At 43.6% G+C, this 22535-nt stretch overlaps 1 protein-coding gene across 1 annotated transcript in view; it reads right to left on the reverse strand.

The window, feature by feature from the left end:
- The window catches only part of HDAC7 (histone deacetylase 7), a 69333-nt gene that overhangs the window by 23239 nt on the left and 23559 nt on the right, over positions 1–22535 (reverse strand). Inside the window, 8 exon segments of the mRNA XM_015817648.2 lie at positions 2842–2949; positions 6107–6156; positions 8228–8348; positions 13034–13167; positions 15697–15945; positions 17248–17380; positions 18499–18707; positions 21230–21413. Coding sequence (XP_015673134.1) covers positions 2842–2949; positions 6107–6156; positions 8228–8348; positions 13034–13167; positions 15697–15945; positions 17248–17380; positions 18499–18707; positions 21230–21413 — 1188 coding nt within the window.

The following is a 22535-nucleotide window of genomic DNA, read 5'->3' on the forward strand; positions in this document are numbered from 1 at the left end:
CAGATTGCCTCCCATCGACCGGTACGCTCCCACAGAGCGGGCCTCCTCAGGGTGCCGTCGGCCAAACAGTGTCGGCTGGCGACCCCCAGGGGGAGGGCCTTCTCTGTGGGAGCCCCAACCCTGTGGAACGAACTCCCCCCAGAGATCCGGATTATTCCGGACCTCCCCTCCTTCCGCCGTGCCCTCAAGACATGGCTTTTCCATCAAGCGGGATTGGCCTAGGGGGGGATTTTATAGGGATTTTAAAGGGATTTTATAATATTAAATTTAATACAGGTTATTTAATATATATTTTAATTTGGCTTTTAGAGATATTTATTGTATTATACTGTTTTTATTTACCTGTAAGCCGCCCTGAGTCCCTCGGGAGAAGGGCGGGGTATAAATGGGAAAAATAAATAAATAAATAAATAAATAATTCAAATGTGCTAGATCTACTGTTGTGTGTATCTTCGATGAGATTTTCTCCTCCTATCCTCTTTCCTGCAACCTTCCCCCTATAAGGGCAGTCTTTGTTTAGTGGCTCTGTCATTAAGCAAAGTGGTCACTAAGTGAAACCGTGATTGCCTATGATCTTACTTCAGTTTTCCTTTTGCTCTACAGACCTGTAAGTGCAAGGATTGGTCACAAAGTTATTTTTTCACCACTGTTGTAATTAATGAGGCAGTCACTAAATGGTGACGACTACTTGTACTCCCAAAATCCAGACAAGATTTTAAGGTATTGGGGAACCTGGTGTGTGTGTGTGTGAGAATAGCTCCTTCCTGTTTAGATGACAGAAACCACTCTATCGATTGACAACTATACTTAAATTTCATACATTGTTACAATTATAATGACTAGTAATACTAATACAGTTATACTATATATTTAAGATATGGAAAAAAGTTCAGGTTAAATCCAGAGCAATAAAGACACATTTCCCAATGAAAGCAATATGAAATATTAGCCAAGATTAATTCAAGTCCCACTGATTTCCCCAAAACATAAGAGCAATCAACTCATGTGGCAATCTTCTTGGCAATCAACCATTAATTACCTAAGTTACTGTTAAAGTTTTTTCTCACCTATTTTTTTCACATTTAAGATTTTTCTGTTTAATAATTATTATTACATTTTTCATACTTTGGCAAAATACCGCTGACATAATTTAAAGTTGTATTAATATGCTTGCATTTCTTTAAGCTTAAGATACTTTTCCAAAATAGGGGGGAAAAAAAACCTGCACCCCATTCCGTTAAACTATATAACCAAAGAAAAGAAATTGGAAACAATCTGTATTTTTAAAAGTTGCAATGTTCAACTTTGCATAAAATAAAAACTACAGCTATTTGAAAATATTATAAAAAGTGTCCTCTTTCCAGCAACATTTTGGCCTTGAAGAGACATAATTTGATCAGTCCTAAAAAAAAAGTGAGAACTGAACTGTTTCGTAGGGGTCTTTATTTTATTACTTCTGATTAAAACAGCTTTGTTTACACTGTGAGATGTCATTACCAGTCAAATCTGATTAGCTATATTACTCCATGACATCAACACAATCCTGTAATGTTTCCTGATTGGGTGGAATTCCTCTATGAAGGAAGAAACAGTTCCATCAAGGAAGAGGATGAGAATAAAAGCTGACTGCTGAAAACAGGTCTGAAAAAGGGAACCAGTAATACCTTCCTTCCTTCCTTCCTTCCTTCCTTCCTTCCTTCCTTCCTTCCTTCCTTTCCTTCCTTTCCTTCCTTCCTTCTCTCTCTTTCTCTCTCTCCCTCCCTCCCTCTCCCCTCTCTCTCAAAAAAAGTGTTTAGCCTGACAACTGAAATGGGTAAGTGTTCAGTTAAAACACATTCCCAGGTCCAGCTGCCAAATGCCTATGAATATAAGTGAGCTTTGTTCCCTTGAAAGCCCAACAAAGACCATTGCTACACCTCCTTGAAGCTATTGCCAAAGCCTTGGAGTCACCACAGAAGGTCCTTCTGCTTAACAACCAGCTGCAGTTGTGACTTCACTGGAGGATCCAATTTTGAGCAAAGTTTTTAAACAGAAAGTTACACTAATCAGAAGAGGACTAGAAACACCTGCTCTGTCTTCAGATGTATGTGCAATTGTTCTGTGCTATAACAAGATGAAGTCAATTTAGGGGCAGGGGGAGGACTCTGATTATCCTTGTCAGAACCATCAATGGAAATCATATTTATTTCCATACCCCAGCTCAGCTTTGCAGGTTTTTTTCAGATTCTGTGCTTATTCAGTCTTTTGGAATACCTAGCAAAAAATGATGATATGTATGTGAGGTTGGGAGATGTGGGCACTTTTTAATTCCTTGACCATCATCAATGGAAGGTCCTGCTGAGATACCAGCAGTTGCCCCATGAGCCCAGGTGCTGATGGTAGTCCACCCAAACTCTGAAGCCAGAAACAATTTTGAAAGACTCAGCCAGTTGGGTGTAATGCTTAAGGCATCAGGCTAGAAATCAAGAGGCTATGAGTTCTAGTCCCACCTTAGGCACAAGAGCTAGCTGGGTGACTTTGGGCCAGTCACACTCTTTCCAACCTAGGAAGCAGACAAATGGCAAACCACTTCTGAAAACTTGCCAAGAAAACTGCAGGGACCTCAACACTAACTTGAAGGTGTGTCTGCACACACACACACACACACACAAAACACCCTTGAAAAGGGGAGAGGAGAATAATGGACAGATGGGCAGTTGATGCCACTCTTTTTTCCTATGCGTGTTATCTCTGCAAAAATACATTTTGGAAACCCCTTTGAGAGAATCCCATGCTATTTAGAAATCCAAAAGGTGAGTGGAGGGGCACTCCCTATCTACCTGGCTGTCCCAGGGCTCTTACCTTAAGCTGCCGACTGGCCACTTTGAAGGCCAGCTCAGTCACGCTCCCAGCTGCCCACCGTGCAGCATTGCTGGAGTGTAGCTCGTTCCAAATGGTGTCACTATCCACCTGGACCCAGTAGGAGACAAAGAAGAGTTCAATCTACAAAAAGGGCCCTGTGGTTACATTAATGTACACAGCAAGAAAGAAGCCCACGATATGGACTAATGGTATACGCATATCAACACACATACCACACCCTCACCCCCCCCATGAGATGGGGTAGAACAAAACCAGTGGAAGAGCTGCTGGACGCCATCACTAGTTTTGCACCAAGGAGACTTTGTCTTCAGATAGCAGCCCTGATCAAATCAACTGTCAAATGCAGCTCTACGAAATGGACATCCTCTATTTGAGGGCAAATCAGAACAGTGCAGCCCTTGGCATGCAACACGTGCCCGTTCATGAACGACAACAATCGACAAGCTAGACAACAACCCCATCCCCAACTCTTCAGCTTTGCTGGGCTCCCACAGGTTCCATCGACACCAACATGCAGGAGAGTGTTCCCCACACATTCCCCCTCTAGAGCTAGTTGCAAAAGTTGGGGGGCAGGAAGAACCCATTCTTTTTACCTTCTTGATTCTATTTGATATTTTTTTTCAAAAACAAACATCTTGGTTTGATCAGGATCACGTCATCGGCAAAGTAAGAGCCGGAAAACCTCAGAGATTCTCTTCTGATCAACTCCATGTGTGAGCAGAGCCTGCCTTCTGCCTTAGTGCTCCAGGCGCGCACGCCCTCTCCCTCTCTTTCTCTCCGGGTGCAAGGGAGGGGGAAGAGAGGATCCAAGCCCCGTCAGTAAGGACAAAGGAAGGGGGAAAGAAAGAAGGAACAGAGAGCAGGAGAAAGGGAGCAAAAGGTTAAGAGAAGGAGAAGAGGGATGGTCGGGGAGGCAGCATCCTGGAAAAAAGAGAGTGAGAAAAAAAAAAGGCACGCAAGAAGGCGATGAACGAAAGTGAACGTGGCAGAGAGCCCAGAGGGAGGGACGTGAGAGACAGAGAGAAGGAGGGGCCAGGGAGATTTTCTCCAACCTAACCCTATTCCACCAACCCTTCTCAGGAATACTTCTGGGTCTGAACATCAGAATGGAAGTGGGATAAGAAATAGAAGGTGGTGCAATGGGCCATCACCATTCCAGGAGTATTGACCGCTATTCTTGCTAAGTGGAGAAAGCCAAGGTCTGGATTGTACCATCAGACTGTGGGCAGAGCTCACTGGGTGAAAGGCTCTTCACGCAAAATCTGTTTAATGCTGCAAATCATGTGCTAATGGAAAATCTAGCCGTGAACTCGTTAACATCTAATTTACTATGTCAAGAAATAGTGTCGGTAGAATAATGGTTCCCTTCAAACTTTACGACTGTAATGCAAGTTCTTTAGCACTTTCTTATGAACTAGACTTAGAGGACAGTGTACGGCTGGAAAAATGGACACACCGAAGAAAGGTGGGAAAAAAAACACCTAAGGGATTTAGCTAGGATGAGCCAAATATATTGGTTTGTTGCTGTGTATATTTTACCAAGATTCCTCCCAAAACATTTGAGCTGAATTCATTGGCCATCACATGGTATGTGATATGACAGCCAGATCTTGTCATGCCTACAGAGAGAACCCTGGCGGGTTTCACCTTATACCCAGTGACTTCACAATAACCTGGGGAACAGCATGGTAAAGTTTAGTAAAGACAACTGGAGCCTTCTATATCAGAGGTCCCCAACCTATGGGCTGCAGCCCACTACTGGGCCGTGGCCTCCTGGCCATCGGGTCGCGTAAGTGGCTGGCCAGTACATGCATGCATGCTCACACCACCTTGCGACAGCGCTAGCCTCGGCACGACCTTCACACCTGCGCTAGCCTCAGCGCGACCCTTGGTGTGAGTCTCGTACCGGCGCTAACCTTGGTATGACTCTCACGCTTGCACTAGCCTTGGTGCGACCCTTGGTGTGAGTCTCGCACTGGCGTTAGCCTCAGCACGACCCTCGTGCCGGTGCTAGCCTTGGCGCTAGCCTCGACGCAACCCTTGTGCCTGCACTAGCCTCGACACATCCCTCATGCCTGTGCTAGCCTTGGTTCTAGCTTCAGTGACACCTTTGTGCCAGCGCTAGCCTCGGTGAGCCTGTTGCGCCGGTGCTAGCCTTGGTGAGACCCTCGCGCTGGCACTAGCCTTGGCAAGACTCTAGCGCAAGTGCTAGCAGCCCCATTTATGGAGCACGCAAGGTCGTGGCCCCATTCACACGTACGCATGCACAGCTACATTTGGGTGTGTGCACATGCACGCGTAAAGATATCTGCCCCTCCCTTTCCTACTGGGCCAACCCAGAAAGGTTGGTGATCCCTGTTCTATACGATGTTGGCCTTCAAATAGCCTCTATCTAATTCATCTATTTTGGGGGGATACTGGGAATCCTAGTCTAAACAGATTTGGAGGTCCATGGATACCTTTCCTCTGCCCAACAGGCTTACTGAAACGTCCCTTGCCCATTAACAGAAGTTGCCAAGATATTGTTCCAGCCTAGGAATATTTTGACCTTAACATTCTGAAACAGAGCAAGTGGGTAAGATTGTTTACTGGAATCTCTTTTCCAGTTTCTTGGAGCACCTCCGCTTTACCAATGCTCCCAGATGTGAGAGAATTGAGTAGCATGTTGGGGTAAGCAGCAATCTTGCTATGGAAGTGGTAGGTATGAATCTCTCCCTTTTGGCTTGTCTCTTAATTCTTAAACTTTCTCCACAGGACAAATTGGAGAAAAAGCATAGATACAGCCCTCAACCACCCAGGAACCAGATTAGAAAGTCTGGAAAAGGCATGCTGATAAAAAAAAAAAATTAAGAAAGGAGAGAGGTAGGCACTCCTTGACCCCTGTAGTCTGAGTGACAAAGAACTATCTAAAAGTAACACTCCACCCTCTGATTGAATCTCAGGTTTGCTTCATGTTCTGATCCATACCCTGTACTCACATGACATGAAATGGCTCACATTCTCTAAGCTCATTTTTAGATGCGAGGCTATGCCAGTTAGCAATAGGCAGACCAACCATCTGCAACTCTTTTTGGACCTAAAACTTTCCAATTCTCTCCCTTCCACCCCTGTGCATTCCAGTAGGGTCTCTCTTGTTTCCTGGAAATCCAGGGCACAAACCAACTTCAGCCTGTTGTGATGGGAAACAAGGTATGGGAAAGAATTTTTGATGGAAACCATCCCGCCTGCTGGAGAAGATGCTTACCCCAACTCCACCACAGGGCAGCATGACAAACATCCGCTGGGACAGGATTCCTGCAAGAACGTAAGAGAAGACAACTGGGCTGTAACCAAATATATGGGAGTCAGACTCTTACTGTACCACAGCGCTACACACAAACCATCTGAAAAGGGGGAGAATACGTTCAAAGGAACTCTAGGCATTTTAATTCTCTGAAGAGGCAAGTTGGAGAACATTTTGTATCTTCACAGCAATAGCAATGGCACTTAGATTTATATACCGCTTTATATACAGCCATTGGTACATATTATCTATCACCTGTTTAAATATATGAAGAATGCAGCCAATGAGCGGTCTAAGGGTATGAGCATCTAAATATATTACAATGACTGAATTGCATTCAGCACAAAAGATGTAAAATGTATTACTGATAGAATTTTGAAATATGTGGCAAGTCTTAACATTTTTCCCATCCTTTGCACCTTATCCTGAATACCAAAAAGTACAAATAAGTTTAGATTCTATTGAACCAGGAACTCATATTTGGCTTTTGAATAGGGGTTTCATTAAAAAAAAAAAAAGTAGTTAAGATCAGAATTAAAGCTCCCTTTGATGTGATTTAATTTAAACTGAAACTTAGCTCATTAATTAGAGTAATAAGAGTGACTAGGATTGGTTTCTACCTTGTTAAGAATTTCCCCTTAGACTGAATTTTACAATTTGGAGATATCTTTTGGGGGAGGGAATTCTGGCTTTGTGGTGGGCACAGATTGTGCATTTACACAGTAAGCAAGAGGGTCAATTACTGCTTGGAAACGTCTTCTTCTTGTGCCATATTTGTTATCGGACGTTGGTGATCATGTTGGTGATCCTGTTTTTATCAGCACAGGAATTACTCTCAGCAGGAAGCTGTGGTTAGGAGGCCCAATAGCAATAGCAGTAGCACTTTCACTTATAATACCACTTCACGGTGCTTTACAGCCAGTGGTGGGATTCAGATATGTGAACAACCGGTTCTCTGTGTGGATGCCACTTCCGGAAGTCCATTCTGGGCCTGGGCAACAAAAAAATTAGCTACCGGTTCTGCCGAAGTGGTGAGAACCGGCTGAATCCCACCACTGTTTACAGCCCTCTTTAAGCGGTTTACAGAGTCAGCATATTGCCCCCAATAATCTGGGTCCTCATTTTACCAACCTCAAAAGGATGAAAGTCTGAGTCAACCAAAGTCTGAGCAGGTCAGGATTGAACCGCTGGCAGTCAGCTGTGAATTAGCCTGCAATACTGCGTTCTAACCACTGCGCCACCACAGCTCTTTGAGGTAGACTTCTTAGAGTTAAAGTTAGTTTCAAATGAATTGGGCATGCTATATATCATACGGACGTTCTTCCCACTTTGGGGAAGAGTAGAAATAGGAAAACATCGTGCACATATTTATGGATAGATATATGCATGCATATAAAAGGTATGGTAATTCAGCTTGTAGTTGAAGGGGTATTTTGCACTTATAAGAATCAGAGAGAGAAAGAGAGCGAGAGCGCGAGATGAGGGTCTCTCGATTAATTTATCATTTTATTTAAAATACTTATATATTTCCTATCACGTATCAAACAATCTTCTCATGGGATACTCTGTGGAGCCCCATCTTGCAAAAGTGACCTTGGATTTGGGACAGTATTTAAGATTATTGGACTGGAGAAGTCCTCATTCAGGTATTATGGGAAGACACTGGCTGACTGTGTGTGTGTGTGTGTGTGTGTGTGTGTGTGACTGAATTATTTTGGAGGACATAAAGGAGAAATGATTGCTGTCTTCTTATGCCACTTGGAGCTCCTTAGAAGAAAGGTGGATATAAATGAACTAAAAGAGCAAATAAATGACACAAGAAAGGTGCAGCACAGCTGAAGACTCTCTTCACTTGAAACATCCTAGATTTCCCATTTCTTCTCCCTAGCACAACAACGATTAGATCTCAGTCATTCGCCAGCTATTCATCCTGGGAGGGTACTTATTAGTGGAGCATATCTACACCAACACAGAAGATTGCAAGAGGGTTCTGGCAGGTTTTGGCCCCGGAGATGCACTGTCCTTTTTGGCTCTCCTCAACTTCAATCCATGGATGAAGGGAGACATTACATTGCCTCTTACCTGCCAGTTTGCCGTTGTCCAGCTTCAGGCGACTGAGAGGGTTGGTGCCGTATAACAGCACGTGACGCTCAGTATGAACGGACTGCAACTCCTCCAAGGTGGCTTTGCGTCCTCGAAGGCACTAGCAGAAAAACAAGGGTTGGCTTACATCACAAGAATCAGACAACGAAACGGGCTTCTGCAGGTATTCTAGGAAGCTGACTGAGATGCTGGGGAGAAAATAACGAAGCTCTGAGAAAAAAGATAAATATTTCTAGGATTTAGTGCTTGACTTAGAAGCTGCTGGCTTGAGAGCCAGCTGCAGCATTCTGGTGTTTCCAAGCATTGAGGCTGTCTCCAGACAATCTCCTTGGCTTGCTTTAAGGGGGAGGCACATCCTGAAAGGAGTCAACCATTTAAGGTAGTGGATGCAGGGCTCTTTTTAAAGAATGGACAAAGTTTGATCTGACTCATGGCTTGTACATTCCGTGGAGAGGTTTTCCCAAAACAGCATGACTGACACAGGTTGTGCACAACCATTATGTCAAAAGGTCTCTCCAAACTGGTCCCCCATCCAATGGGCCGGTGAAACAATTTTGGGTTTTTTTTCCTTCCTCTATTTCACCCATGAAAATGCTATTATGCTTGGAACAACCTTCTGGATCTTTGGGGTGCTTGTGTGTGAGAATGGAAGAGGATGGAATGGATGGGATAAAGTAGAGTAGAGTAGAGTAGAGTAGAGTAGAGCAGAGCAGAGCAGAGCAGAGCAGAGCAGAGCAGAGTAGAGTAGAGTAGAGAATAGAATAGAATAGAATAGAATAGAATAGAACTTGGAAGGGACCTTGGAGATCTTCTAGTCCAGCCCCCTGCTCAAGCAGGAGAACTTATACCATTTCAAATAAGTGACTGTCTAGTCTCTTCTTAAAAACGTCCAGTGATGGAGCGCCCATGATTTCTGAAGGCAAGCTGTTCCACTGGTTAATTGTTTTGTGTGTGCATGCAAGCGTGCGCGGGTCCGTGTGTGTGTGTAGAAGCACACTGCTATTGCTGGGAATGTTCCATCCATCCCCAAAGAATGTGCATAGTCCATCTAGTTAATATTTTGGAACAAAAGCTAGAGATAAAAAGGGAATCTAAGCTTACGGTACTTTGCAGATATGAAGTAAAAGGAAGAAGCAGAGGAAAGAAAAGGCTAAATCTCTGATTCAAGCTATATGGGGAGTGAAGAGTTTTAAAAGAAACTAACTGTCCATAATTGTTTTGAGATGTGTGGATGTTTCTGGTGAGATGCACATCTGTCAGGCATCTGCAAAGTAGGCATCGTCATAAAACCTGGCTAGAATTTATGGAACCTGTTTACCACTCAATCCATCAAATGCTTTTGAATTATCTGAGAAACTAATGGTGGTTTTATGTGTACATCAGTGGATAAACATTTAACTATGGAAATATCCATTGTTTTAATCACTGGCTAGAAACAAGATGATGGGCAAGGATTGTAAGGAGAGAACTGGAATCTTGGCTAAGTAGGTGTTGCTTCAGAATGGGAACACAGGCTATTGCCTTTTGATTGGGTTTAGGTTCCTCCAGAAAAATTTTCTAAACTTCTTCATCTTTGACTCTTCCAATCTAGAGCCTCCCAAATGTACCAGGACTGCAAAACTCGGAAATCAAAGCAATGTGGTCTTCAGGGTATTGGAGTCAAAACCACATGGAGGAAATTAAAGAGAGTTGTCTTATTTTTGACTTCCCCGACTTTCTTTTTCTGCAGTAATTCCACTCTTTAAATGAGGAAAAGACTGGTTTATGTTTTGTCTTGAGAAGCTTAGAAATTAGGGCCCACAGAAGTCTTACCATCCTCACCAAAGTATGTCAATCAGGTATTTGGAGGGGTGGGTGAGGGAGGGACAGAGGGGGTAGAAGAACCATTAAACTGGAGAACAGCCAATTGACCAGAAATAATAAATAGCCCATCTCCTGTGTATTTTATAGCAGCCTGATGTGCAAAAATCAAGTGAAGTTTTTTTTCACACCAGAGAATTAACTACTACCATCTGTTATGTCTGCAGATGAAATACTGCTCTATCTGCAAGATACAATGCCCAATAAAAACCAGTTCATTCAAATATTTATATAATAAACCACCTCCCTCTCTTAGCCCTAGACTGGGTAATTCGAAAATATCTGTCTACTAATCTGCAATGAAGAATGTGATTGTGGTCCTAACCATTAGTGAAGAGTCCTTTGTCCTACACGGAATTGATTTGCACTGATTATTACACACACAAACACAAAGAGAGAAAGAGAGATTTAAAATGCCATTGCTGCTTGGGACCACGATCTAATATAATTACATTGCTGAAATTCAATACCTTGCTGAAATTCAATGGTGAAAAAAGCAAGGTTCTACATTTAGGCAAGAAAAAACAAATGCACAAGTACAGCATAGGTGGCACCTTGCTCAATAGTAGTAACTGTGAGAGGGACCTCAGAGTCCTAGTAGACAATCACCTAAATATGAGTCAGCAGTGTGCTGCAGCTGCCAAAAAGGCCAACACAGTGCTAGGCTGCATTAACAAAGGGATAGAATCAAGATCACGTGAAGTGTTAATACCACTTTACAATGCCTTGGTAAGGCCACACTTGGAATACTGCATCCAGTTTTGGTCACCGCGATGTAAAAAAGATGTTGAGACTCTAGAAAGAGTACAGAGAAGAGCAACAAAGATGATTAGGGGACTGGAGGCTAAAACATATAAGGAACGGCTGCTGGAATTGNCTAATCAAGGAGAGAAGCAACCTAGAACTAAGGAGAAACTTCCTGACAGTTAGAACAATTAACCAGTGGAACAACCTGCCTCCAGAAGTGGTGAATGCTCCAACACTGGAAGTTTTTAAGAAGAGACTGGACAGCCATTTGTCTGAAATGGTATAGGGTTTCCTGCCTGAGCAGGGGGTTGGACTAGATGACCTTCAAGATCCCTTCCAACTTTACTACTACTACTACTACTACTACTACTACTACTACTACTACTACTATTATTATTATTATTATTATTATTATTATTACATGAAATCATAGGGAAGAAGTATGCTTACAAATAATATTTCTCATAATCATATTGTAAGGTTAAATCAATTCCTCTTTTAATTTAATACTATACAGTAATTTAAATATGGATGCTGAAAGAAGTGACTTCTGACTGATCCTCACACTTATGACTGTTGCAGTGTCCCCGTGGTCATGAGGCCACACTTCAGATACTTAGCAACCAGTATATATTTGTGTCCCGGATCACATGATTGGCATTTGCGACCTTCCCAACTGGCTTCTGACAAAAACAATGGAGAAGCCAGCAGGGAAGGTTGCAAATGTCTTGCTTAATGATTGCATCACTTAATGATGGATTTTTCCAGTCCCGAATTGTGGCAGTAAATCAAGGACTCTCTGCATTGCTTCTTTAACAATTCTTTCTCTATTAAACTGAGGCCTGTTGACCTTACTACTGTTGAATAAGCGACTCTGGATTTGGGATGTTTTAGAAAGTAACTACCTTTCTTATTTATATCTTTTATTATTTTTATATGTCACCCAAGGTGGCAAATATCTGGCGTCTCTCATCCTGTAATAAGACAGCAACAGTACTAAAGCTAAAGTTCTGAGGGTTGGCAAAACCATGAACAATTATACATTTAGATTCAAATATGTTTCTAGCCCACATTGCTGCAGAAATTAATTGAAGCTAAAGTATCAGTGGCGTGAGACGGCATTTAGCTTTCTAAAAAAACGGTTGCCCAAAATTTGTTTTTATAAACAACAACCACAAAAGCCCACCATCACCACTGTCCATATAGAATTGTAATTTAAAAAAAAAGAATTAGCCACCAGTAAATATGTATAGAATTATTAATTGTCTTGCAGATTCTGTATCTAAATCAGCAGCCAACCAAGGAGAGAAGCAACCTACAAGGACTAAGGAGAAATTTCCTGACAGCTAGAACAATTAACAAGTGGAACAACCTGCCTCCAGAAGCGGTGAATGCTCCAACACTGGAAGTCTTTAAGAAGAAACTGGACAGCCATTTGTCCGAAATGGTGTAGGGCAGTGATGGCGAACCTTTTAGAGACCGAGTGCCAAAACCGCAACCCAAAACCTACTTATTTATCACAAAGTGCCAGGGGCGCATCAGCATTGTGGTGCCCTCGGGAGGGGGTGGTGGCAGAAAGGCGCCTCTGAGTGCCACGTCTGGCACGCAAAAACCAGGCGTGCAAAAATGGGCCACCGTGCTGCAAGACGCAAACACGGCCACCGCGGCACCACAGGGTGCAGATACAAGGCACTGCACCATGCAAGAACGGGGCAGGGTGAGTGAGTATCACACAGGCACTAGCCCTGCCCCATTTGCAGTGTGTGCGTGCTTGCGGCTCCATGCATGCATGCAGGCATGTAAAATGCTTTCCCCTCCCTTTTCTTCCAGTCCACCAATCGACAATGGTTGGTGACCTCTGCTCTACCACCTCTACTCAAGCTTGCTAGTTGGCCGCTTGGCCTCCTTTATGCTGGGCGGGGTTCCTGCTCTGGGCGGTGGCGGCAGCCTGATGGACCTGCTGCTGGCAGCGCGTGTGCCAACAGAGAGGGTTCTGAGTGCCGCCTCTGGCACACGTGCCATAGGTTCGCCACCACTGGTGTAGGGTTTCTTGCCTGAGCAGGGGGTTGGACAAGAAGACCTCCAAGGTCCCTTCCAACTCTGTTATTCTGTTATTCAATCAGATTGAGAGAAGAGAGGATTGTTCTGTATTCACATCTGGCCTGCACTGCCCCCTACCTCACACTGGTTGCGTAGGCCACGCTCCTGTAGGCGAGACCAGATGCTCTGGATTCGGCCTGCATGCTCAGGATGGTTGCTGTTGTCTCCACACGAACACTGATGTTTCAGCATGACCGAATCATACACGATCCCTAAAACAGCAGGAAAAGAGGCATCCGAGTCATTCATAAAGCTTGAGTTTTATTTGGACTCAGCGAGTCTCCAGTGCTAGTTTAAACCTGAAGAAACAGCACCTGGGATCCTTTTTCTAGGACAAAAAGACAGCCTGGAGATGAGAAGTTGTTAACTCTAAATCTTTTCTGCTTGAATAAATAAACTCCGCAGATGGACAATTTTTGACTGGAGATTTTTTTTTCTTAACCCACAAGAACATTCCTTTTAAAAGTTCTAGAATATGAATGGGATTATTATTACTGTAGTAAAATACTGATGAGCATGAAAACTATTAGTATATGAAAGTATATATCTTTCTGTAATATGTAAGTCCTTTACGTAGAAGAGGTTTTGTTTTCTAAAACAGACATCCACTGAAATACAATCCAGGGTGAGATTGTATCACACACACAATTTCTGCACTTTAAGTGGGGCTTCAGGTAGACCCCTTACTACTTTATATTACATATCAAGCGTTATATTTGTAGTTAAATGTTTCGTGCGATGTATTTCTCTAGGTGCCATGCAATTTGGGGTTTTTTTTTGAAAAAAAAATCAATACAATAAAAGCACAACATTCCAATAAAACAGTGGCATTCAATGCAGTATTTTATCAAGGGGTATGTATTTGTATTTTTCAGCCTTGGCATCTTTAAGGTATATGGACTTCAGTTCCCAGAATTCACCAGCCAACCAGCTTGAAAATTCTGGGAGCTGAAGTCCACACACCTTAAAATTGCCAAGGTTGAGAAACGTGAGTATATACTGACATAGCTTAAAATACTACACCAATGCAAAATAGATATAAGAACGTTGTCATGCTTCCAACAGATGAAACTCTTCAAAGAACTTCAAGGCATTGTTTACCTTAAAGAATATTTGAGTAGCATAGCATTGACTATGTCGAAGCCAAAATCTGAGTTCCCCTCCCCTAAGCACATAGTATCAAAGCACAATTCCCTCCTGCAATTAACAGTCATAAATCACATTCTCCAATTAGTTTGAAATGCAGGCTTCCCCTCCAGTTCTCCAGCCCACCAATTCTTATCATCTCTTATTTCAATAACCTTGGTTCACACACTAGGTTCAGTATTATTATGTCCAGCTAAACTCCCATGAACCTTCCTCCTCCTCCCCCCAGCATCATCTAACTCTAACTCTAATTCTAAGAGTAAAACATAAGAAGAAAATGGTTGCATCTCCATCTGTTGTCAAAGCAAAAATATCCGATGTTAGCAGCGTTGACAAACGTCTTCTACCTGCCTATTCAAAAATCTGTTCTAAGAGATGAGGAAATAGATTTGGTTGAGGCTAATGGATGAATAGCAGGTAGAGAACCCTGTAAAGTTTGCTTTCTTAGCCTGGGTGAGGGGAGGGGCTCCTTTTCTCTTGGCATAAATCAGGCGACTGCAGCCCCGTATTAAAATTTGGATGTATAATGGCCCAATGTCCTGACAATACAAGTAGTCCTCTACTTAGAACCATCACTGGGAGCAAGGTGGCTGTTAAATGAGTAGCACTCAATTTTACATTTTTTTTGCCACAGTTGTCAAACAAATCACTGCAGTTATTAAGTGAATCATACGGTCGTTAAGTGAATCTGGCTTCCCCCATTAGCTTTGCTTCTGGGAAGCTGCCAGCTAGGAAGTTTAACAAATGGTGATCAGATGAGCCCTGGACACGGCTACTGTTGTAAATACATGCCAGTTGCCAAGTGCCCAAATTTTGATCCTGTCACTGTGGGGATGATGTGATGGTTTTTAAGTGGTTGGTCACTTTTTTCAGTACCACTATAACTCTGAACAGTCACTCAATGAATGTTTGTAAGTTGAGGACTTCCCGTACACATTCCCTGGTCAGGAGCAGACAGTAATTAGGGATAGAGGAAAGTGAGGAGGGAAGAGAATCTGAGCATGGCCCCAGATCATGTATCCTAAGGCATGTTTTATTTTAACTGTGGTTTGTTGAGCAAGCCACAATCAAGTTCACATTATGCCACAAGCCATGGCTTGCAAACCAATAGCTAGAATTACATGTCCCATACAGAGGATGAGGTTCCATGTCTGGTGGAAGAAAAGGGTGGGGAAATAACTTGCTGGCCAGAGTCGCAGGTCAACTGTAAGGTAAAAACGTCCAGTCTAGTCATATGATCACATTGTCAGTTTTCCTGACAATGGTATAGAAGCAGCTTGTCACTCCCTTCTTGCAAGTGGGTGTTCCCCCCCCCCCCCCAGTTTCTCCCTCTCACCCTTGGCTTTCCTGATGGCCTTCCACCTTACTATTAATCAGGTTCAACCCAGCTTAACTTTTTGGAGAACTTTTGGCCAAGTTCAGTTAAGCGCTACCAATGGCTGCAGTCAAACACATTTGTCAAAGACGATGAGAAGCATAAACATGGATCTCAGGGGATGCCAGCCTGAGCTGCCTGTAGCCTGGGCAGCTGTATACATTGAACAAACAAACGAGCAACTATCTCCACAAAACCAAGGGAGAACGTGGCATGTTACCTGTGGTGAAGCGGGGTTTGATGGTCTGTTCTTGCACTGGGAGTGGGATGGCCTTGGAAGACGTGTCCTGGCTAGGTAGACAGGCGGTGGCCGGGGCAGGTGAGGAATGAGCCCGGGAGAGGGGTCGGTGGCCTCCCCGTGCGGCTGGGGTCAGCAACGAGTCGGCAGGCTGCCTTCGGAGGAGCTGTTGCTGTGGCATACGCTGTTGTTGTTCCCAGATATAATGGGCCTGTGGATGGAATTAAGAGCCTGGTCACGTGGGGGAGGTCCTGCTGCCCATCTCCTCCACTAAAACTAAAAGGAAGGCTTCTACACTGGCTTGGCTTAGCAGCTGCCGCCCTCTAGTGCATTTGGGTGGCAAAGACACAATCACAGCCACAGATTTGGAAAAGAGAGAGAGAGAAAAGAACAAGAAAAAGGGATGCTCTGTGTCAGGGATCAGAGGAGGTAGTTAGATAAGCTCAGAAGCTTTCTAGGAAAATCAAGAGGCAATTTTTGAATCCTTTCCTGGAACAGACAGTGAAAATTAAAGGATGTTTCTAATCCAGCCTGTCAAGCCCTACGACAGCCTTCCCTAGCTTTGGGGAAATGTGATCAGGGACGATCACAGGCCAGGCTTGCTAGGGAATCAGAGAATGGAGCCTAAGGCTAACAAAGGCTGCTGGAAGAACATGTTTTAGGGGTGTCAATATCAGGAGCCCAAATCACACTCTCACAATCGTCTTATTGTGTGCATGTGTGTGAAAGGGAGAGGGAGAGAGAGAGAGCAATCACCCCCTGAGCAGAAAAAGGGCATAATGATGAGAGGGGAACGTCTGCTTGGAAATTAGTCACACTACCTTCCTTTTGATTTATGTTCCTGCTTCTCTAGGAAACACATTTAGGATTACCATTCATAGCAGTAAAACCACTTTTCTACTGTAGGGAGGGCGTGTCTGTTATTTGCAAAGGGCTGTTCAATGAGACAGTTAAATCCGAGACAGTTAAAACGGCGTGATGCCATTATGCAAAAGATATACATGGCCAGAAAAGACAACAGGGGTGTTACTACATCACTGGCCTAATCGCTGCAGCAAGGTTTTGATGTGGAAACCTAGTCTGTCGAATGGGAAATCTGTTAACGTCACAGGGAAGCAAAGGGTCTGCTGTTTATTTCATCCAAAGGTATTCTGAGAAAAACATGGAAATGAAAGGAGTGTGGGAGGAATATTTCTTTGGGAAAGAGAGAAATTTAACTCTATAGTTTCAAGAGTAGCTGCATCAATGGGCATGTGTATGCATTTACACACACACACACAAAAATAAAGAGCACATTTTCACACAATCGATGTTTCACAGAATTAGGTTCTCAACATTGCAGAAAAGACAAACCACAGCATGCCAGAAGCAAGAGCCCAGCAGAGTCTTTATCTTTGTTAACATACAGCCTTTCAGAAGAAGGAAAACATTTATTTAAGTTCTCTTTATCCCAGTTCGTTTCCAATACCTGTTGAAGGAGAAGCTCCTCTCGAGGCTGTTGACCCAACCTGGAGATCCTTTCTGCTTCCTTGCTGCCACCTCCTGACGGTGAAGGCTCCCCCTGGCCCTGGGGCTGCTCACACGGGTCTTCTCCTGCCTCGGCCTCCATGTCTTCGGAAGAGGGGATCTGCTGCAGGCGAGGCTTCTCGCTGGATTTGGCCATGCGCTGTGCAGAGGGTGGGGGTGGGGTGAAGCAGGGAGAGACAGTCATGAAGGAGCAGGTAAGCTCAGCAACCCAAACTCACAATTGCCACCGACTGCGGAAATACAAATGGTTTGCAAGGGATCTCAGCTTTAGCCTGTCGTGTAGACTTGCCTGTAAGCAGATCTTCAAATTTTAAAAGGACACAACACTATGAAAAAAGGTGCCACCTTTGGATAAGCCTGTTTATCTGCAGAGGGACTTATCTGTGAGTATCTATGGGCAGCAGAATGGAATGGAACGGAATAACAACTTTATTGTCACTTTGAACGTACACTAATTGGCATATATTAAAATGACATTTTGTTGCACGCAGCTCTCAAAGGGTCACCACCTCCAATATACCCTACATAAATATGACATAAATAAATAAACAAATAAATAAATACAGATTTATGCATATATCCACATTTATTCTATGACACAGAGAAACCACACAGTCCAGTTCAGATTATGTACAGTATACATGTGCATGGCGAGAATATACTGTAGGTACTTTTTAAAAGGCATTACCATATATAGCCACGCAGAGTCATTTGGTTGAGATGGGCAGACACAGAAATTAATTAAATAAATAAACACACTCACAGATAAGCTGAACCCAATTTGGGTGTGTGTGTGTGTTTCATTTTGGCACCTAAAATTATCTGCGAGTATGTGTGGTATTTTGGAGGACTTGAAGAAGCCTTCCGGGCCTAGCGAGGCATCATTCTTCCTCAGTACAATGCGCCTTTCCCTTGCTCTGCCAGCAATCCATCTTGTGCAATTTTAGCTTCTTCTTTTTTAAAAGAAATATTATTAATAACAGCTTAGTTCGAAAGAGTCGGCGTCAGATGTAAGCTCTACTGCCAATTCCAGGCCTTCTTTATTCTGTGCTTGAAAAAGATCCCGTGCCCTTAAAAATCATCTGATATAAACAAATGGCCGAGCAGCTTTTTTTCCCCAAAAGGGTGACCGTTAGTGACTTGCCCCCCAAATGAATAAGGTCTCTTGTGGGGTGGGATTAGAAATATACCTTCTACCCAATTCCCTGGGATCACATTCCTCCTGCATAGCAGTTGAAGACCAAAACTGGAGCTCACCTTTCCCAGTTGGGTCTGCTGCTTCAGATGCTCCAGGAAGTAAGCGTGGTGCTGCTGGTAGGCCAGCTGCTGCTGCACCGTTCTGGGATTGGACGGCAGAGGCTCCGAGCGGGTCCGTCCCAAGGGCTTATGGATCATCGGCATCGGCAGCCGCTCCGAAGGAAGCACTGAAGGGCTGAAGTGAAAGGGGACTGATCCCAGCCCTGGAACTGCAAACGGAGGAGACATGGGGTTGAAGGTAGCAGGGGGCACCCCAAAAAGGCTTAGGGGGACATTCACGTGTGGTGGGAACAGACTGATCCAGAAAACAGCCCTTGCAAATGCTGATAAAGAGTCTGAGAGAATTCTTAAAACCCAACGTGCATTTTTAGTCTATGAAAATAGGCTGTTCTAAATGATGCACCTTAAGCATTGGGTTATGAAACTTGTCTGTCTTCAGGTTTCTAGTCCACAAGTAAAAAAAAAAAACCACAATAAAGAAAGAAACAAACCTAACTAAAATGATCTCCCAACAATTCAAAGTGTCCTTTTTCACTCTCAGAATCACAGCCTGCTTATTCTTACTGTAAGGATAAAGTGTCCACTATTTAAAAACAGGATGAAAGGGAGGGAATAACTTACACATTCTTCTCCCAGACCGCTCACAATTGTAGAAAGTCATTACAACATATGAAAACCAGTTTGAAATCCCCCAACAAAAATCCAGTGCATCTCAAGAGGCACTTTAACAGAACACTTACTCAAAACATAAATACATAAAACACTGAAAATGCAACAATGTGGATTAATTATAGCCAATTAGGTCTTGCGCCTCCAGGGTTAGCAATTTGGTACCTTCCAGATTTTATGGGCTACTTTTCCTGCAACTGAGCTTGTGAGTTTTATTTTACAAGAGATTAAAAATGGCCCTGTGGATAGGAGGATGGAACGTAAAACCTCTGCACGGGGCCACATCACTGAACCCTGAAGTATAGGACCCTAGCTGTAATTTAATTCACATTAAATATACTGTATATATTTGCAATATTTCTGCATTTGGGGCAAGCCTGCATTAAAGATCTTCTTGCTAATATGCTGGTTTGCTGTTGTTTTTAACCAACTGTGGCATTTAAGTGTTTTCCTCCTTGCTACAATTGGGAAAAGCCCTCTGTTCCTCCTCCTCCTCCAGGGTTACCATACACAGAAAGTTGCTCTGCAGGCCCTGCAAGACTAATCCCAGGGCATTGGTATCTTAAGCTGATTTTGAATACATCAAGTCACCCGAGATTTACTGCAGTGATTGAGATAATCAATGGACGTAGCAACGTGAAGGCCAATGTTCAACAGGCAAGCCCCCCACAGAAGCGAAGCAGGACCTTTCTTCTTTGAAAGATTGGATTTCCAGTATTAATCAGGGATACATTTGGTGTAGCTTCTGTTTAATTCCTGCTTATCGTATTTTTTCCTTTGGTAAAATACAAACTGATAAATTCGTTTGCTAGTTCAGTGCAAATGGTACTTGCCTCATTTCTAACGCTACAATAGCCTTTTCTGACTGATGCCCTCCAGATCTGTTGGATTGCAACAGAGGGCATGGAAGCTGAACAGGCCAGGAAGCACCCATTTAGAAACGGGTCTACTGTGGTATACGTTCTGTATGTGTGTGTTTTTTAAAAAAAGTATTCAATTTATACTCGCATTTCCTCTCAAACAAGCACGCAAGCTTTAGCTGCAGGTAAAAATATAAAGCATATGACTTCCATTAACTATATAAACAATAAAAGGTTAAGGAGTCCCTGTGGATTTTTACTCCACTAGTCGGTGCCAACGACAGGGAGCGGTGCTCATCTCCATTTCGAGGCCACTGAACCAGCGCCGTCCGAAGACATTTCTGGGGTCATGTGGCCAGCCTGACATCATGGAGCACTGCTAACTTCCCCATGGAAGTGGTACCTATTAATCTACTCGCATTTGCATGCTTTCAAACTGCTAGGTTAGCAAGAGCTGGGGTGAGGACAGGAGGACACCCCATTGTGTGGCACTCAGGTCTCAAACCTGGGCTGCCAGCTTTCTAGCCAACAAGCCCAGGGTCTTAACCACTGAGCCACCGTGCCACCCTATCTAAACAATAAGAGCTGTAAAATGTATCCATAAAAATCAATCGTAGCAATCAATTAAGAGAGTGTGTCATGCCAGAAACCTTTTCATTGGACAGAGGCTCAGATACTTTCCATAAGTTCAATTCAGCAAACTCGTGAGCCTCTTCTGCGAATAGGATCTGGCTGTGACCCATTAAAATAGCCACGTCTGTTTCCAGAAGGACATGGTTGCCACAGAAACAGCTGCATAACAGTGGGAAAAGGTGTGGCTATTTCAAAGGGCCATGGACAAGTGTTAAACTGGGGTTCCTAAGCATTCCAAAGCACTGTTTCTGAACTGTATCCGAAGCACTGTATAGTCCTATCCCAAGTAACTGTGCACAATGTCCCTGTTACTTCTCGATAACTATGCTCCTCCTGAATGACTTTTCTAGAAAAGCTGAATGCTAATACCTGTGAGCACATATCAAGGACTAAATCTAGGCAGACCTTCACATGTTGCTGAACTTCAACTCCCAGCATTTTTCAGCCCCTGAACAGGCTTCCTGGGAATCATGGAAGTTATAGTTCAGCAATCTAAGTAAGGCAAAGTTGCCTGATCTCTGTGTTCTGTGCTTCCCTGCTTTCCAAAAGATGAAAGGCCATTTACTCACCTGTAACCAGAGGAGTGTGTGTAAGCGAGGGCTCCAGAATGATAACAGGATGAAGTCGAGGGGACAGAGGGCTTCCAGGTTCGTGTTGCTCCAGGTTGGCAGGTAGGAACATGGGTGCGTGAGTGCTAGTCAGGACAGGCACCTTGTGCGCAAGGCCTGGGTGTGCCCTGTGATCACCATCCCCCTGTACAGACAGAATTGCAGAGTGTGAATGAACAACATTTATCTGAATCCCAAGTAATCCTTTGCCAATATCCTTAAAGGAGCAATGTAGAGAAATTAGCTGGGAGTCTTCAAAAGGCAAACAAAAACAAAATAGAAAGGTAGAGTTGAGGACATTAGGACAAACTGCAAATCCATGTTTAAAAAAATGTAGAAATTCTGTTCTTCAGAATTTTTCATCAATCTATGTTAGAGCAGGTGGTTTAGGAAGTTGACTTCTTAATGTTCTCCAAACTGGCTTTTTTCTCCCTGCAGATGTTTCACTGCTGGGCTTTGTGTATTATCAGTGCACTAATGTACTGGTGATATTATTTGCCTGGTAATGAAACCTCTGCAGGAAGAGAAACAAACTCAGTAAACCTGAAAAACCCAACAATCCTAGGCTATATATATATTCACCAATGTGTCAAATTTAGCAGGTGAATTTTCATTCTCCATTAGCTGTTTCCTCCTTTTCAAAATGATCTACAGGTAGGCCTCAGCTCACAACACTTCATTTAACGAAATTACAATATCACTGAAAAAGGTGACAACACTTACAACTGTTATAGCATTCCCCATGGTCATGTGATTTACATTCGGACGCTTGGCAACTGACTCATATTTATGACAGTTGCCGTGTCCCTGGTTCACGTGACCTTCTGACAAGCAAAATCAATGGAGAAGCCGGATTCACTTAACTAATTTAACAAGCGCAATGATTCACTTAACATCTGTGGCAAGAAAGGTCGTAAAATGGGGCAAAACTCAGTTAACAAATGTCTCACTTAGCAACAGAAATTTTGGGCTCAACTGTGGTCGTAAGTGGAGGACCACCTGTATTTCCACTTAGGATTCAATTGGCCACTGTCTTCTGCTGCCTTTCTCAACCCACCACATGTCTCAAGGGTCTGGATGGGGAGGAACAGACTCAGGCTCAACCCGTCCAAGACCGAGTGGCTGTGGCTACCAGCGCCTCGGCATAGTCAACTGACGCCATCGCTGACTATAGGGGGCGAAACTTTGGCCCCCTCGGATCGGGTTCGCAACTTGGGCGTTCTCCTGGATTCACGGCTGACACTGGATGACCAGTTGGCGGCCGTGA

This window comes from Protobothrops mucrosquamatus, unplaced genomic scaffold, assembly GCF_001527695.2.
Source record: "Protobothrops mucrosquamatus isolate PMUCROS unplaced genomic scaffold, P.Mucros_1.0 scaffold616, whole genome shotgun sequence".
Lineage (NCBI taxonomy): Eukaryota > Metazoa > Chordata > Lepidosauria > Squamata > Viperidae > Protobothrops > Protobothrops mucrosquamatus.